This window comes from Hippoglossus hippoglossus, chromosome 12, assembly GCF_009819705.1.
Source record: "Hippoglossus hippoglossus isolate fHipHip1 chromosome 12, fHipHip1.pri, whole genome shotgun sequence".
In the NCBI taxonomy this organism is placed as follows: Eukaryota; Metazoa; Chordata; class Actinopteri; order Pleuronectiformes; family Pleuronectidae; genus Hippoglossus; species Hippoglossus hippoglossus.
This window is the reverse complement of record NC_047162.1, coordinates 18931727-18948227: the sequence shown is the minus strand read 5'-3', so window position 1 is coordinate 18948227 and position 16501 is coordinate 18931727. Positions and strand designations below refer to the sequence as shown.

The 16501-nt window shown below is 43.7% G+C and overlaps 1 protein-coding gene across 2 annotated transcripts in view; it reads right to left on the bottom strand.

Annotated features, from left to right (window-relative positions):
* Positions 1-660: 660 nt before the first annotated feature.
* LOC117771988 (ephrin-A5b-like) overlaps positions 661-16501 on the bottom strand; it is a 79221-nt gene continuing 63380 nt past the window's right edge. The window contains exons 3-6 of one of the 2 annotated variants that reach the window (XR_004615696.1): positions 15865-15930; positions 15695-15775; positions 14274-14805; positions 661-695 (exon numbers count right to left, since the gene is read on the bottom strand). Coding sequence is in view for 1 of the 2 variants with exons in the window: in XM_034602900.1 (XP_034458791.1) it covers positions 14681-14805; positions 15695-15775; positions 15865-15930 (272 nt within the window). In the remaining variant the exon portion in view is untranslated. Of the gene's footprint in view, positions 696-13328; positions 14806-15694; positions 15776-15864; positions 15931-16501 lie in introns of those variants that run through there. The other variant, XM_034602900.1, reaches the window with a different exon arrangement.

Here is a 16501-nt window from a genome sequence, read left to right as displayed (position 1 = left end):
AATTTTGTCATGAAACTTGTGCAGATCGGACAATGTATGGTTAAGTTAACACGTCACAGCCGCTAATATGGTGGATCCGTCTTAAAAGTCACATCAGGTGGTGTTTGATGACAAATCCCAATGAGCATAAATATTCTATGATTAAATAGTTTGGAGGAGTGACGCAAAGAAACAACACAGAGCGGCCAAATGCTCAGACTGAAACAAAATAATTTAAGTGCAGTTACATTTTTCATTTGTAATAATTGGCTGTCTCCCTGCGACCCCTCTGGCCCTGGGAGTGGTGCCTCTTAGTGGCACATGCGTGACTAATGGACCGCGGTTATTCATCCATCAAACCATGTGAGCAGGCGTCAGCGAGCCACCGTACACAGTCCTGATCCCCACGCACGGTTAGTGCCACATGGGAAACAGAACCAGGTGTCACCTCACTGTAAAGCTATGCTAATTAGCCCCGGCAATAAAAAACATTCGGGATAATTAAGAGCTAAAAGGCATGTAAAAGGAAGGAATGTCAAAATGTCCGAAGAGGGAACTCAAACTGCGGCTCACAAAAGAAGGAATGTCGAAGACCAAACACCAGCTGAGGGTGAACGTGCTCCGGTCTGTCTGCAGGGCTTTGTGGGTTGCATTTTGTGTGTGTGTGTGTGTGTGTGTGTCTGTGTGTGTGTGTGTGTGTGTGTGTGTGTGTGTGTCTGTGTGTGGGCGCGCGTTAAGGGGTTTGTGTACGAGGCCACAATGTCTGAGAAAATCCAACCCCTTCCACATGTCGTCTGAGGGGTTTTATTTGATATTTCCAACAATTTTCTGCAGAAGTTGTCGACAACCACTTAATGCTCAAATTGTAGATTTTATCAATTGATAAATCTCCATGAAAAAAATCTATTAATGTTTAATTAACTACACCGAGGAGTTCCAAGATCCAAGTTCATATTAACGAGTGTACGTACGTCTATTTAAAGGTTAAAAATGTGATTATGATCAAATTGTATGTAAACAGGAATACAGATACAGTTGTAAATGTATTAATCTCAAACATTTTATTGTTTAATTAAACATTTTCCAGCAAAAACTGTAAATCTTGACCCACGGTTGTCATTGGATCACGGAGGTCATAAGGAGTCCTACTCTGGGGACCATGATTGTCTTCATGTAGTAATTGTGGAACCATTCTGGACCAAGGTGTTGGACCAACTATAACGAGTCTGGCAAAATGCTCACAATCTTTCCTCTTAAACTTAAACCTCTCGTTATAGCTCAGACTCTGAATACTTATATTTATAACGAGACTTTTCACTTCCCTTAAATCCCCAGGCTATGAGGCATATTTAGCTTGACAACTTCATTTTAAGAATTATCTCGAGATCCTCTTTCCACAACATCTGGAGTGTCTGATGCATGTGACCCTGTTTCATACAGGTCACGATGATGAGGTGTGTCCTCAGTTATTTTTTTTACCCAACAGAAGTTCTGACAGGACAGTTTCAGTCTCGTAGATTATCACGTTGTAAACAGTGAGCAGCTGTACGAGGTGCAGCGAGGAAGCTTCCTGAACCGAAAGAAACGCAGCTGCGTCGATGTGAGGCAGTAAACCGGACTGTAAAGAAGTCAAAACAGGAAGAACTTGGAGATTCCAGCACATCTGGGTGTTGGACAAGTATTTATGAGAGTCAGGTGAAGGATTGAAAACACCAGGCTGCCATTCCGGCCCAAGCTCCTCTCCTGCAGAATCATCTCCCACCTTCAGTCCAGGAGGCAGACACCTTCTCTGCGTTCAAGAGTCGACTTAAAACCTTCCTTTTTGATTAAGCTATCAAAATTTGGATTGTGGATCGTGATGGTGGTGGCAGCTGAACGTGGACTATGATTCCAACAAGACTTCTTGATATACAATACATCTCCTCAAAAAACCCAAACTGAAGGAAAGCCCTGAACGACCTTATGGAGTCGTGAGACCCTGAAGTGCCCTCAGTGTTTTGTCTTTCTACTAAAGCAACATAAATTAAGTACTAGTCCAAACAAACATTAGCGCTAATGAGGCTATAATAGAAGAACAAACAGTGGAGCTGCGGCTGTGGTGATGTAGTTGCTGGTTTAAAAGCAGCAGCAGTTTGACGGGACAGCGGAGATGAAATTAAAAGCCGATCGCTGATCAACATGTTCCGTCTCTTTCTCCTTCGACACAGACTGTTCACCTGTGGGAAACCGAAATCTGCTCAAATGTGATTGGTCAGAACCGGAGGGATTCCAACCCCCAAATCTTGTCCCTCGCCTCGAGATTCTTCACATTCACAAACTGAAACTGTTCACGGAATAAAACAACAGTCATTATGTGCAGAGCTGATTAAAACCACCGGGTTCATGCACTTTTGGCCGAGCGGGTCAGTACTTTGTCGGAGTCTTGGTCCTTCCGGGTCTTATCACTGACATTTGCAGACACTTCACCAGGCGCCCAAATATTTAAAACACGGCCGACAAACAGTTTATATCCTGGTCTGCATCAGAGAGACGCTGGTACTTCAGCTCAGAGTCATTCCTCACTTCCACTGCTGCCGTTAACAATAACATCTGCTGAAATTCAGAAGGCATCCCGGCCGAGTGAGAGCCTGGACGACTTAACACAAGTATGTTTGTACGTTCCCACAGAAGAAGGAACATGTGAGCTGATGTTCACAAGTAATAGGTCAACCTCTCCATCATGAATGTCCTTATAAAGCTGCTGGGACAAGCTGCTGGGACAAGCTGCTGGGACACTGACGATTCAACTCGTTGGTTTCCAGGATCTTTCTCCAGGATCTCACTGCTGGTGTGATTGTGGCGTCCTGCCCGTACATGCACTCGGCCAATCAGAAGTCACGCTCAGCTGTCAATCATGACGGTTCACCTTGATTCTATATCATCAAATAACCAATCAGAACCGAACTTCATCAGAAACATGAGCACATGAACAAACATCAGTGTGATAACTGAAAAGGCCAGAAACCATTTTAGAGAACATTAGATGTGTACTTTGATTTTCTTTGTTTGGCTGGTGTCCTATCTGCTAACATGGAGGAGGCAGGCTTTATGACCTTATACTGCAGCCAGCCACCAGGGGGCGATCCAGGTGATTTGACCATCATGGCATCTTTATTTACAGTCTGTGAGACAGACAGTATCCAGTTGGACGGACATGGCTTCAATAGGTTTGTACATGGACAGTTTCAAGAGCTCCAAACTAATGATTTGTGACATGTTCTAAAATTAAAAAAACTAAATGTCCAGTTTTTCATTGCTCGCGCTTTTATTTTGTTTCCAGTCACCGAGCGACTGAACCACTTCAAGAACAACGATTCTCTCTGAGGGCGGAAGCTGCTGAGTTTAAACTGTCTTTAAGAAAAAAGACTTTTATTATTTGCCTAAGTTACGATCGGATGCTCCAGATTTTATTTCCAGAACTGCTCCAGTTACCTCGTAACACTTTGCACTAACTCTGCCCGGGAGGAGGTTACCTCCGCAGCGACAGGTTGTGTGTGTTTGTGTCAGAGTGTGTGAGTGTGAGTGTGTGTTGTTGAGCTGCCCTGTCTCTGAGCTGGCTCCTGGGAGCTCATACAGTGACATTGTTGTGAAGTGTGTGTCTACATTACAGTAACAGTAACAGTAAGTGTGTGTGTGTGTGTGTGTGTGTGTGTGTGTGTGTGTGTGTGTGTGTGTGTGTGTGTGTTGTGTGTTGTGTGTGTCTCCCGAGGCCCCGGGCTGGGAGAACACCTGCCTCTGTGGTGCCTGCAGCTCCGTGGTTTTCCCGTGTGTGTTCGGCTTCATGTTGTTGTGTAACAGTTACTGAAACACGCTCGTACCTCTCACTACTACTCTCACATGTCGAACTGGGTTGTGAGTAATTCAAGTCGTGAGTTGATGCTGTGAACATGAGCATAAAACATCTGCAGAATCGTATTTATTTCATTAGCACACAATATTAAAAATCCACTTTCAGCGGCTGCTTTTGGAAAGTGTCCATGATATATAATCATAAATCTACGTGTCCTGTTGTAGAACATAATCAACACCGGGCTCCAGTTTGTTTGGTGGTTGCGTTTCGTCTCCGTCCATAAATCTCCTGGTGCATTTATTGCTGCTGCCTTCAAGTGGGATTTTATTTAATGAGTTCATGAGAAGTCAGTTTCAACAACACTGCAGTTTGGAGTGAAAGCTGCAGGTTCATGATGTGAGTGAATAACGAGCTGAACTTGTTCAGCTGAGAAGACAACGTGTCCCATTGATTCTGGGTGAGTCACCTTTCAATCAATGTGTTGCATTTGTTGAAATGAATAAACACATTTCTTCTGCATCTCCAGACATGTAGAGACGTTCTCTTCTGTCATTTCCTCGCCCCGGGTCTGCATATTTCAGGTCTGATGGATGTTTTCACAAAGGCCGATCAGAGCAAGATCCAGTGAAGGTTAAGATACTTATTAAATATTTCCTACATATTTTCCCAGTGTTAATTCTTTATTTATCTCTCGTTAAAAAAACTAATATCACAGTATTTTCTTACATCAAAATCATGGTCTCTTTTCTGCAGGAGCATTAGAGCTAAAACAAATGAGAAGAAGAAGATTTATATTCCATTTTCCCTTTTAAGAATAAAGTTAAAATGTTGAGAATAAAGTCAAACTTTGAACATTTTATCAAACTACTAAAGTTAGCAAAAGGCCTTGTGAAGATGAACTGGTGAACTCCTTCTTCAGAATCAGTTTTAGTAACGATGCAATTATTTCTTTTTTGAGGAATAAACGGTGTCGTCATTGGTGTTTGAGGAAACTGTGCCGATAACTGCGTCTGTTCACAGAAGGAAACCACACAAACTGGGAAAGATGGAAAGAACCATTGTAGAGAGAAAAAGATTAATTATCAGACAGGATGCTCCACACTGGGCCGTTTTGCCAATATTGATTTTTTTCCCTCAGGTATGGGTTCTACCGTTCACTCCTGTATTTGTCTGAATAATAGATCCGGCCCGTTTCAGCAGCCTTGAGTCAATCACAGCTCGGCGCTGTGTTTTCTCTGGCTCTCTCCTTTCAGGGAGCCCATTCAGCTCGGAGCCTTGTACAGCGAGAGCACGGAGCAATGAATATGTTCTATTCCACTCGGTCTTTATTTTTAGTTTGAGTAGACTTACAGATGGCCTACATAAAACTGAATAGGGCTTCATTTTAACAGCAGGGCAGAGAATTGGCCGGCGAGCCTTTGTGCGGTCTCTATTATGGGAAAACGGGGGAGTTGGGTAATACAGCCTTTCCGCTGTACCACGCGCACGCAGCCAAGATGATTTTTTAGCGATGATTTCTGAAATGGGCTCGTCCTCCGGGTTCGCTGCTGCGCTGCCACGCGGTCGAAGGTGACGCGGTGCGATTCTTTGGCTGCTGATATTACATCTCATCTCCCTCAAACACTATTCATCAGACGACCGATTCCATCAGCTCGGGGCCTTCAGGGGAATTAAAGATGAGTGGAATAAAAGTTTGGAGATCTCCCTGTGAGATTAAATTAACACCAGACGCTGTTAAGATCAACACGACGGGAAAATGAATCAGAGGAATGGAGGATTATGAATGAGAAGGTGTCAAACCTTTAACTTTCTGCGTTTCCCTTAAACTGTGATTCTTTATTTAATACAACCTGAGAGACCGATCAGTCACTCAAAGCTTTAATCCAACACAGGACCAGATCAAACTTTATCTTTCATGACGGCCACAGGCTCAAATTAGTCAATCTGAAGCCATTTTCACACGTGACCTGCAGGTAAAGTCTGATCAGGTCCGGACTTTACTCACAGTTTTCTTTTCAAACATAAACAACACAGCCGGAGGTTTTCTGCAGATCCTCCACCAGATTCAGGTGAGAGGGGGAGCAGCCGGAGACAGGAAGTGACCTGTTACCTCTGCTGCAGAGATCGTGTGATTTCACAGAGATTCACTTAAAGGTGAAGCTGTCTGGATGCCCGGCACATGTCCGCTGAGGCCAGCGTTGAACCCACAGGTTTAATTCATTTAGTACAATTCTCCTGAGTGGCTGTGGCACAGGAGGTAGAGTGGGTCGTCCACCAACCGATGCCAAAGTGGCAAAACACCGAATACTAAATCCTCCCTGACACGACCCGGCTCGGGAAGCCAGAACACAAAGAGAGACAACTCTGTTAAAGGTTTGAAGAATCCTCATCGAACCACAGCACATGAACTCAACTATTCAAAGTAAATCTGTGAAGTCAGAAAAGCTGAAGGACAAACTCAGGGGAGCTGTTGATGTGAAAAGGTGTTATGTAAAGAAGCTTTGTGAGGAAGTGAGTCGACTCTGAGTGCTAAGACTTGGAAAACTGTGTTAATACAGTTCATTCAGCATTTACTGTTCCTGACCCCAGAAACTGTGGAGTGGCTCCAGGTCAGTGAAATGAAATCTTCCCTCTTCGCTTTGCAGTGATTAGACACAGCAAAGAAAATCCTGACACACGTTTGTTTGTGTTCTCACTATTCAGGTAAAATAAGGAAATGATCCTTAACTTTCATCTTTGCTCCTGACTCCCGGGTCAAATGATCAGATAGAAAGATCGTTAATCTAAAAAGAAAAGGTTGGTTCCAAGATGTTTTACTCATCTAGTTTGAATAGAAATAACAGTAATTGGGTTCAGGAGGAGAAACTGATTCTCTGTGGTGAGAACCCACAGGTGCCAGGTGCCGTGACGACACGTTTTCTACACGTGTGTCGGCCGCTTGGCGAGCGAATAAACCACGAGGCCAAAAGTGTGTGGACACCGAACATTACAGCCAACATCAGTTAAACAGTAAAAAAACAGACAAACTTCGTTTTGCTTATTTAAGGCGTCCACAGGATTTTGCTCCTGACGTTGTGCAGATGTTTGGTGATAGCATCTGGCTCCATAAGCTCCAGATCACCTTCACGGTGTGGGATGTGCTGGAGGTCAGGTCGATTCAACTCTTCCATTCATCCTTTATGGATTTGTGTCGTATCGTTGGATTAACATTTCCCCAGAAGAACCCAGACCATGAAAAACAGACTCAAAGCGAAGCAGACAGTGTCCACATAGTTTTGGCCACACGGTGAATCTTTGGGGAGAAACTCTCTGCAGCTGCCGTGTCTCCACTTTCTCTCAGACTCTCTCAGACCACACAACAGACTCCACTTCCTGTTTTCTGGAGGTGGCAGGTTTCTTCACGGCGGCGTTAATAAAGGTGACGCACCTCGCACCTCCTGCTGAGGCGTCTGCGGAGGGAGGCGCGCCGCAGATGGAGGAGCTGAGAGGAAACAGCTTCTAGTCTTTTACTGGTTTTAAAAGGAAATAATGGAGCTGGTTTCCTCCGCACGCTCTCAGGTGGTTTAACTCTCCCATGATGTCACGTCACTGTCCACTGAGGAAAAAACCACAAACTTTAGAAAGGATTACGATGGTCTTATTATAAAAAGGAACAGAAATATCCACCCAGGGTTATAAAACTGTCTCTTTTCTTTGATTCACAGTGAAAGTGCAGAGATGAGTTTTTAAGAACACGTCCCTCATGATAATCTGTGAGAGTCTCACGTTAATCTCTCCAGCAGCAGAGCGGACACACTGTGATTCTCTGCAGATAATCCTGCTCCTGTCAACAGGTTCCTGCCTTTATCCTCCAGGATCGGACAAAAACATCCCTCAGTGCCGGAAAACACTGATTAAACCCTCGCAGAGAGACGTGGGTAACCATGACTGCACGTTTACTCCTCGATGCTGTTTTCATGACAGCGCTCGAGTAGAAAAAAAAAAAAAAATCTCAGCCGACGAGGACACAGACGAGGACACAGCGAGCGGAGAGAGAGAGAGAGAGAGAGAGAGAGAGAGAGAGAGACTGTTTTTATCCATCAGGGCCAAAACACAGATAAGAGGAGAGCAGTTATCAGTGGGAAGTCCAGTTCTACACATTCCCACCGTGCACCGGCTGTCAACACGGAGGAGACAGCAAACCAAAGGGGGGGGGGGGGGGTTGTGACTGTAGGGAAGTTAGAAACTCCTTCATAAAGATGGGTTATTATGCAAATACAATATTACCTAAATAACTCTGTAAACTGGACCTGACCGTTTCAAAAGATGCAGGGTTTTGATGATATGCTGGAAAATTATATAAAGATGAAAATGTTCATATTACTCGATTTAAATAATGACCTTTATAAAACGTAACAAGACAGATCTTTGCTCCTGAGGTTGTGATTTGAATCTCTTCTTCAAACACTTGTTATTCAAGTTAACTGATGTTTCATTTTCGTCAGATCCTCTTTTCCTGTGGCTGTTTTAATATGTTCATGATTTTGTCCTGAGTCTCGTCAGGTAGATTTTCATCTGCAACGCTGGTGAAGACAAAAACTCCCATGATCCCACGCTGCTTCACGACATCATCAATTAAAGTATTTTGTTATTGTTTTGATGGAGAGACCCCTAGTGGCCAAAGGTTCATATTGTAAGAAGTAGATCATCGTGTTATTTGTCTGTACTGTGGTTACACAAAGCATAAGCAATATAACAATGTATAATATAAATCGTTATGTTGCTATCAATTAATTTTTTTTCGAATGGAATTATAACCTTTATTCATTTTTTATGTAGTTTTTAATTGTGTATTTTTCATGATGTGAAGCAGTTAAATAAACTTTACTGACCTTAAAGCGACGGCTGGAGCTGTGGTGAGGCGTCTGATGTCAGGTGGTAGTGATGAGGAGAAAACAACTCGCTCAAATAAATCCTCACTTTCTCTGTTAGCGCCATGTTCGGCTTTCACAGACTTTATTTCCTCCCTCGTATCAAACTCGACAGAAATGAAAGATTGACGTTGTTTGTTGTTTCGTCGCAGATCAAACGTGCGACTCTTCTTCAGGTGGAACAATTTCACTTTCTCTGTTTCCAGCAACAAACAAACACTTCACAGTTTTAGCTTCTTAGCGATTAGCTCAGTAACTTGTCTGTGTCTCTTTTTCCTCCCACACTTCCTGTTTCCCTCCACCTGCAGCTCGACTTCCGGTTTCCTCCACTTCCTGTTTCCCTCCACCTGCAGCTCGACTTCCGGTTTCCTCCACTTCCCTCCACCTGCAGCTCGACTTCCGGTTTCCTCCACTTCCTGCTTCCCTCCACTTTCAGCTCCACTTCCTGCTTCCATCCACTTCCTGGTTACCGACCGCGAAGCCCCGCCCACAACCAATGATGGTGCGTTCAAGTGCTCCTCGGAAAGTCCCGTGTCCTAGGTGGTGGAGTCGTGTTCATGAGCTCTGAGGTCAGAATGTGGATAAAACCCGGAGCCTGTGAACAACATGTGTTGTATTTATGTGTTTAGAGTTTAAACAACATCTTAACTTTACAACATTTACATAGTGAGCATCAGGTGTTACAGGCTTAAATGTATATAATTTAAAACATGTGCACGTTAATCATAAAAACGTCTTTATCTGCCAAAAAGTGATGTCGGGTGCTTGTGAGAGATGAACATGCAGTTTGAAAGTGTTCACATTAAAGGTTATATTTAGAACTGGCTGTAAAATTATGTTAATGAGTCGATAAGTGATGATGATCCAAGTGTGAAAGTGATTTTTCAGATTATTCTGACACCACATGAAAGCACAGGCTGCCCACTCTGCCAGAGGAGAACCGTGATACAACGAAAACCAGACACTCCAGGTCAGACAACAGAAAATAAATCACAGTGACCTATTAATATTCATGCAAAAATACTTCAACGTGACAAATACACATGAAAAACAACCAGTTCTAATGTGACCAGTGGATTCGTCCTTGCAGCTGATTGTGTTTATTTTCCACATCGCTGTGAACTAGACGCACTTTTCTTTATCAGTTGTTCTTTTCTCTTGGAATCTTCTTGGATGTATTTTTATTTTGCAGCGTGATGTTTGTGAGACACACAACAGGGACATGTGTGTTTACTTCACCCTGAGCGGACAGGGATTCAGCCAGAGGCTCCGAAGGACACGTTCTTCAAACAGACAAAATAAGGCTGTCGTGGGAATTTGTTTTAATTCCTGAGTTGCTTTGCAGTTAGTTTTTCACCCCGTCATGAATGTGTATGTGCAGAATCATTTAAAACTGGAATTCACTCTGTAGAGCTCATATCTCAACTGTCCCTTAAATTTAATAAAGCTGCAGCAAATTTCACACATTCCCCCTGAATCCATCTGATTTCTTTCATCAAGATCTGTGAATTATTCCTTGTCAGTGAAAATGTAAAATAATCTCACAATGTTAAAGAGAGTTTAAATCCTCCATGGCGTGTGTGGGTGTAATGAACGACACTGTCAGGTTTTCATCACAGAAGTTGGAGAACTCTCGTTTTGTAGCTTCATCGATTGAAAGGGAATAAAATCAAGGATATTTTATTTTCAGTGTCTTTTGTGGGACTCAGTGAACTTTGCGGAGGAGCAACATCAAACCGCTGGAGTCCAGAGGAGATAGAAGAAGATTTCCTTCCCCACCAGGAGGTCACGACTCCTCCGAGGCAGAAACCTGGATTTCGCTCCTCAGCTGCACTTTATTACCGTCGATAAAACAGCTTGTTAGTTACATCTGACCAAAGAACAGCGTGTTCTTGACCTTTTTCTGAAAGATTTCCCGACAGCGTGCCGTTCTAAATGCTTCGGGTGCAACGTCCTGGTGGAAGGTGGCAAAGTCAGAAGAAGAGCGGGAGGAGACAGACAAGGTGAAAGTGAGAAATGGAAGCAGACAGCAGAGGAGGCGAGGAGCACGAGAGCGTGCGAGACGAAGTTCTCTTGGCAGAGCTCCCGAAAGCGCTGCACATTCCCGCAAGATTAATCAAAGCTGTTTCTGTTTTTGTTTTTTCAGCCTGCGAATTACCTCCAGATTATAGAGAAACAGCTGTTCACCCACTTCCCCCGGACTGTGTGATTATGCAGCGAGTGACAACCAAGACAAACACGCGGCGCTCGCTCGAGCCGCCGTCACGCCTCCTCCATGTTCTTTCCATTTCACAAACTGTCACTCATTTACATCCGCGTTAATAAAACAACACCAGACACAGTGATTACAACGACAAAGAAATATTTATTAAATCATTTTTGTTGTTTTGCTTATCTTGTTAGTCATAGCTGCTCCGACACGTGTATTTACAAAGAAATGGCCTTTTTGTAGAAAAGTCTAGTGAGGGACTGAGCAGGAAACAGACAGCAGAAGAGTCTGGATGAGTAACAGCAGAGGACGGAGCTCGTATAGGCACAAGGTACAAATACTACCATGTCAAACAGAAATGTGCGGCGCTGCGGCACGTCCAGGTGTCGTTAGGCTGCGAAAACATCACGTGGCTAAAACAACTAAAGTTTCCCAACGCTGACAAAAGCACACGTCCCTTCTCGGGATGGAGAGAAGCTTCCGGCTACGTGGAACTCGAACCATGTGAAGAGTCGTCCTCCTTCTAGCACATGTTCCAAAAAAACTTTGATATCTGATGCGGAAAACACGTTTTTCTTTCATCCACAGACAAACACATCGAGCGTTTTCACGGCCGGACGAGAAATAAGCGAGAGGCCGTCACGTGCGTGCACCTCGAAGACGACGTCAAAGATGAACAAAAGCAGATTCTTTTTCTTTTTTTAAATAAAGGAGATTCTCCGTTCTTTCTTCTCTTCGATCCGTGATCGCCGCCCGACCACGCTGAATGTTTGATATGCGCCACGCTCGCACTGACACACGTGCCCACAGGGGGGGGCGCCGTTACGATCCTGCATTTTTTTTCTTTCTATTTCATATAAAAGACATATAAAATGAATTAAAGCATTTATTATATCAAACGTTGACTTTTTTTTTCTCGCTAAGAACATTAATGTGTCAGTTAAATCGTTCCTTGAAAAGAGGTGTGAAAAAGGGGGAAGTATCTAAAATCGTATATGTTACAACAGGCTAATTGCTGGATACACAGTATCCACGAAAACAAACTGATCGGGGTTTTGACGTTGTGGCGAAGGACTCCAGTGACAGTGGACTTTTATTGTGAAATGTACGCAGGCGGAAAGGTGTCAGGAGGAAAATAGTTTTTAACATTTTTGTCCCTCAAATTAAAAATCATTCCCTGAATAATCAACATGCTGAAAACACATAAACTTCATACCCTCAACATGCTTCATTTAATAATCATAAATTTAACGTCATCACCGGAAGTTATTTCCTCTTTCAGCTGAGATTTACTGTTTTTAAAATGATTTCACATTTGAGATATGAGATACATTTTTTTTTATCTGGAGTGAATATAAGAAATAATACAAGGTTATTGAGACGCAGTAATATCAGAGATTTCTGTGACTATTTGGGATTTTTATTTTAAACTCGTTGACATTGTTTTTAACGTCTGACCCTGATGACATCACAGTGACATCATCAGGGTTCAGGTTCGATCTCGCTGACACCGAGAAGTTTCGCTAGTTTTTGGGACGAGAGAAATACACGTCTAGGAAATAATTTTTAGTCTTATAATAATGAATATTTGTTAAATAGATTTTACATCTTTATTCATATATTATTTTTATCTTTGTTTTAAATGTATGACCTCTTCTAAAATTATTATTTTTCCTTTTTTCTCTATAATAACACCATAATATTCTTTGTTCTCCTCATATTGTTTCTTTTTTATGGTAAAACTCAACTTTATTCTACTGACATGACTTTAATAAAAGACTCTTTATATCAAAATGACGATTTAATCTCAGTCTCAGATCTTTCCTCACAGAAGTGGCCCTAAACTGCTTTGCACAGTGACATGAGCGGGAGCTGCGTGTGTTGTGTTGTGTTGTGTTGTGTTGCAGACGAGCAGGTTGTGTGTTTGGCAGTGAGTGCGTGTGAAGGTAACAGTGCTGCATCTGGTCTTTAAACAAAGAAAAACTCGAAGAAGAAGAAGAAGAAGGAGAACATGAGTATCGATCGGAGCAGGAGCAACACGCAGCTCCACGTTTCTCCTCCTCTCCCCCCCCCCCCCAGTCCCGGGTCTCGGTTTCACTCCGTCCAGGGGGGAGAACCGGACACCTCGCTCTGTCTGGCCCATCTCTCCCCCGCTGGGCGATTTTTCATCCCAGAAATAACCGGCTGCGAGGTTGCCCCTGGTGTATCTTCTGTACAGACGCCACTTTACATGACATCAAAGAACGCAACCCCACACGCACACGCCGCCGCCGCCGCCGCCGCCGCCGCCACCGCCGCCACCTGCTCTGCAACCCGCTCATCTTCAGCTACAGGAGACTTGTGCTGCTCCACCGGAGGAGGAGGAGAAACCCCCTCCGTTCAAAAAAACAAAAGACTAAAATCATCTTTTAAAACCTCATGTTAATCACGGACACATCCCTGAACTTTGTAGGAAATTTGCCTCTATATACAACAGTTGTGTTATGACAGTGATTCACAAAAGCAATAGTGTAATAGTAAAAACGACATTTGTGACATTCATTAATGACAAAAACACAAGTATTCTACCAACTTCTACACCCTGATGCACATCAGACGGCTCTTTTTTTCTTCCTGGACTTTGTTAAAAAATAAAAATAAAAAACAATTAAAATCCATCGTCAGCAATCGATGGGAGCAGATACACAAACTGTTTCCGTGTGATTGTATCAAATGAACGTTGTGTAACGTGAACTAACTGTAATGGATTAGGTGGTTTTTTTTTTTTATTGCCTTTCTACTTTGTACGTACGGACTAGAACCAGAAACAGAAAAAAGCACGAGGACTTCACAATAAATAGGAAAATACATTTCGCCTGGCAAAATACCCAAATCCACTTCTACACTCTGTTCAAATAGTTTACTGTACACCCGTGTTGGCTGCTACACTTGAATTACGTGACTTATCAAAAAAAGAAAAAACAAACAAATACATTAATCCGTCATTAAATCGCCCCTAAACAACCACTAAGAGATGAGTGCTTCTTTAAACTTCTTTTTAATTCTTTTTTTTTTAACTCTCGACGAGGCTCCCCCACTCCTCTTTAACCTGAGAGGAAGGTTAAGTCATCAAACGCCTTGGCAACAGTCTCCTAGCAACAGCATCCTCATTGTGTTTCCTCTTCTTTAAAACCTTCTCTCTGCTTTGACGTGAGATTTAATCATGTTACATGTTGGGCGGGGGAGGGGGGGGGTGTTTCTGAAAACAAAAATGTCAAACGTCTGTAAACTCTTGATCCTGCTGTGAACTGGGAACTGATTGTGTTTTGATGTGTGTGTGTGTGTGTGTGTGTTTAAAAGCGTGTACGTGTGCTTCTCTTGGACACAGATACATGTGTAATATCTGCAAACTGTGAACAGCAGCAAGGCGAACAGGTCAGAGACTCTTTCAGCTCCGGTGCGACCACCTTCGCACCCGGGAGCCGCAAAGTCAGGAATCGAACTAGTTGGCATTTTCCAAAAAGTCAAAAAAACAACAACGGCTTCGGCGTCGAAGTCCCGTCGTCTCTCGTTTCCTCCGAGAGAGACCGTCAGTGTTTCTTTTTTATTTTTAATTTCTTTTTTTCTTTTGTTTTGAAAAGTGCTCCTTCAGGGGAGAGGGGTTGGAGGGTAGGGCGGCCTGTGGTCCAATCAGGACAGTCCATTCCTGGAGAGGGGCGGGGTGGGGGGGGGGGGGGGGGGGGGGGCGGGGATGGCGATTCCTCAGACCAGGTGCTATAAAGACAAGATGGCAGCCAGGAGTATGAGGGCGGAGCTGAGAAGGAGGACAGAGGTGTGGCGTCGACCAGCGGAGTTGACGTTCCTCCGGGCCGGCTCCGGCGACTCGTGGCTGATTCCGTCTGAGGAAGGAAGAGACGAGCGTTAGCGGAGAGAACAGCTGACGTGTGTGAACGAGCGCAGGTAAACACCGGCATGTAGAACGAGGCGGGAGAATCAACCAGCCGCCGCGGCCCCGAGGCCACAGCTGCATATTAATCATGCGTCATAGACGGTGAATGAAGATGTCTCCACCTCCTCCCACTTCACAGAACTGAAGACAAAATGTCCCGGACGTCGAGTCGGAGTTTCACGTAAACTACAAACTTTTGAGGTCTATGTATTACAAGTTTTTATACATGTGAAATGGTACGAAAATATAAAAACTTTTACACAAACTAATGACGAAAGGATTATTAGTTTAATAGAGTGATAACGGCTCAGATTCAGTTCACTGCTGAGACTCCGGTTAGCGTCTGTCAGGTCCAATCATGTGTCACTGTGACGTCAGCCATTGGTTTGAGCCACGCCCACCCACACCTGCGACCTGCACCCATTGGACGCTACGAGCTGTCAATCACCCCACTCAGAATCTACTTTACACAGAATAAATAGTTTATTAACAGCCGTAGTGTTTATCCACAGCTCAATGAAACACAGATTTATCCTGTTTTTTTGTTTTAACAAACTATTCTTCATCACCATCTTCATCAACATGTGACATTTTTAGCAGCTTATAAGCTTTAAGTGTCGTTCTGCTTTTAATTTAATTCTTCAATTATTAAACTCGGCTTCAAACAAGTCGTCCATAATGAAGTAATGAAAAGAAAACAAGAGAAAATTCAAAAGGAAATGAAAAAAAAGAAATGATGGGAACACACACATGCACACGCACACGCACACACACACACACACACACACACACACACACACACACACACACACACACACACTCATTATCTTCCCACCCACCTCTGGGTTCTAGTGAGTTCTGGTTGTTGTCGTCGAAGTCGACCCCTTCCTGAACGCTCCCGGAGTTTTTCACACAATTGTCTGTGGGAAACAAAGAGCAGATGTGAAGATTAGTGGAACGTCCCCACGTGCAGGACGGCGTGGACAAGTGGACGGAGCCTGGGACTCACTCTGAGGCCTGACGAAGACTTTGAGTCGAAGGCAGCTCCTCCTCCCCTTGTCGTCGGTGATGGAGGCTGTGGAGAAACGGGAGCGCCACACGTTACACTTTGTCATTTCGAAACCCTGAACGTGATCTAATCTGCGGCTGCGTCATTAAACAGTGAAATGAATGGAACCACTTTGTTCTCAAACAATGAAAACATGACTCTGCTGCTGTCGGATGCAAAACTTTAAGATTTTAAACAAAGCAAAGACTTCATTTCCACATTTTCAAACACAAACAATATAAATAAAACAGCTTTAAATGTACTTTATGAACCAAAGACACGAAGTCTGACTCCAGTTTTGAGGAGTTTTCTAGTCGCACTCGACTTTCTCCCTCTTCACCGGAGAACTCTCCACTCGGAAATCTACCTTCACTCAGACTCAGCGGCAGAAACGTTCAATCTGACAAGGTCGATTGTTTCTTCATCACAGGTCCTCCTCACTTCACGTCTTTAATTACAGTCTGAAGGGCTTCGGCTCCACTTCCCTCTCGTCCCGGTGTAAAAGCGTTTACGCTCCGTGTTTTACGACATGAAGCCGCTCAATGTCACCCTCATATTTCAGAAGTCTAATGTGGCCACAGGCTGTCGTTTCTGCAGA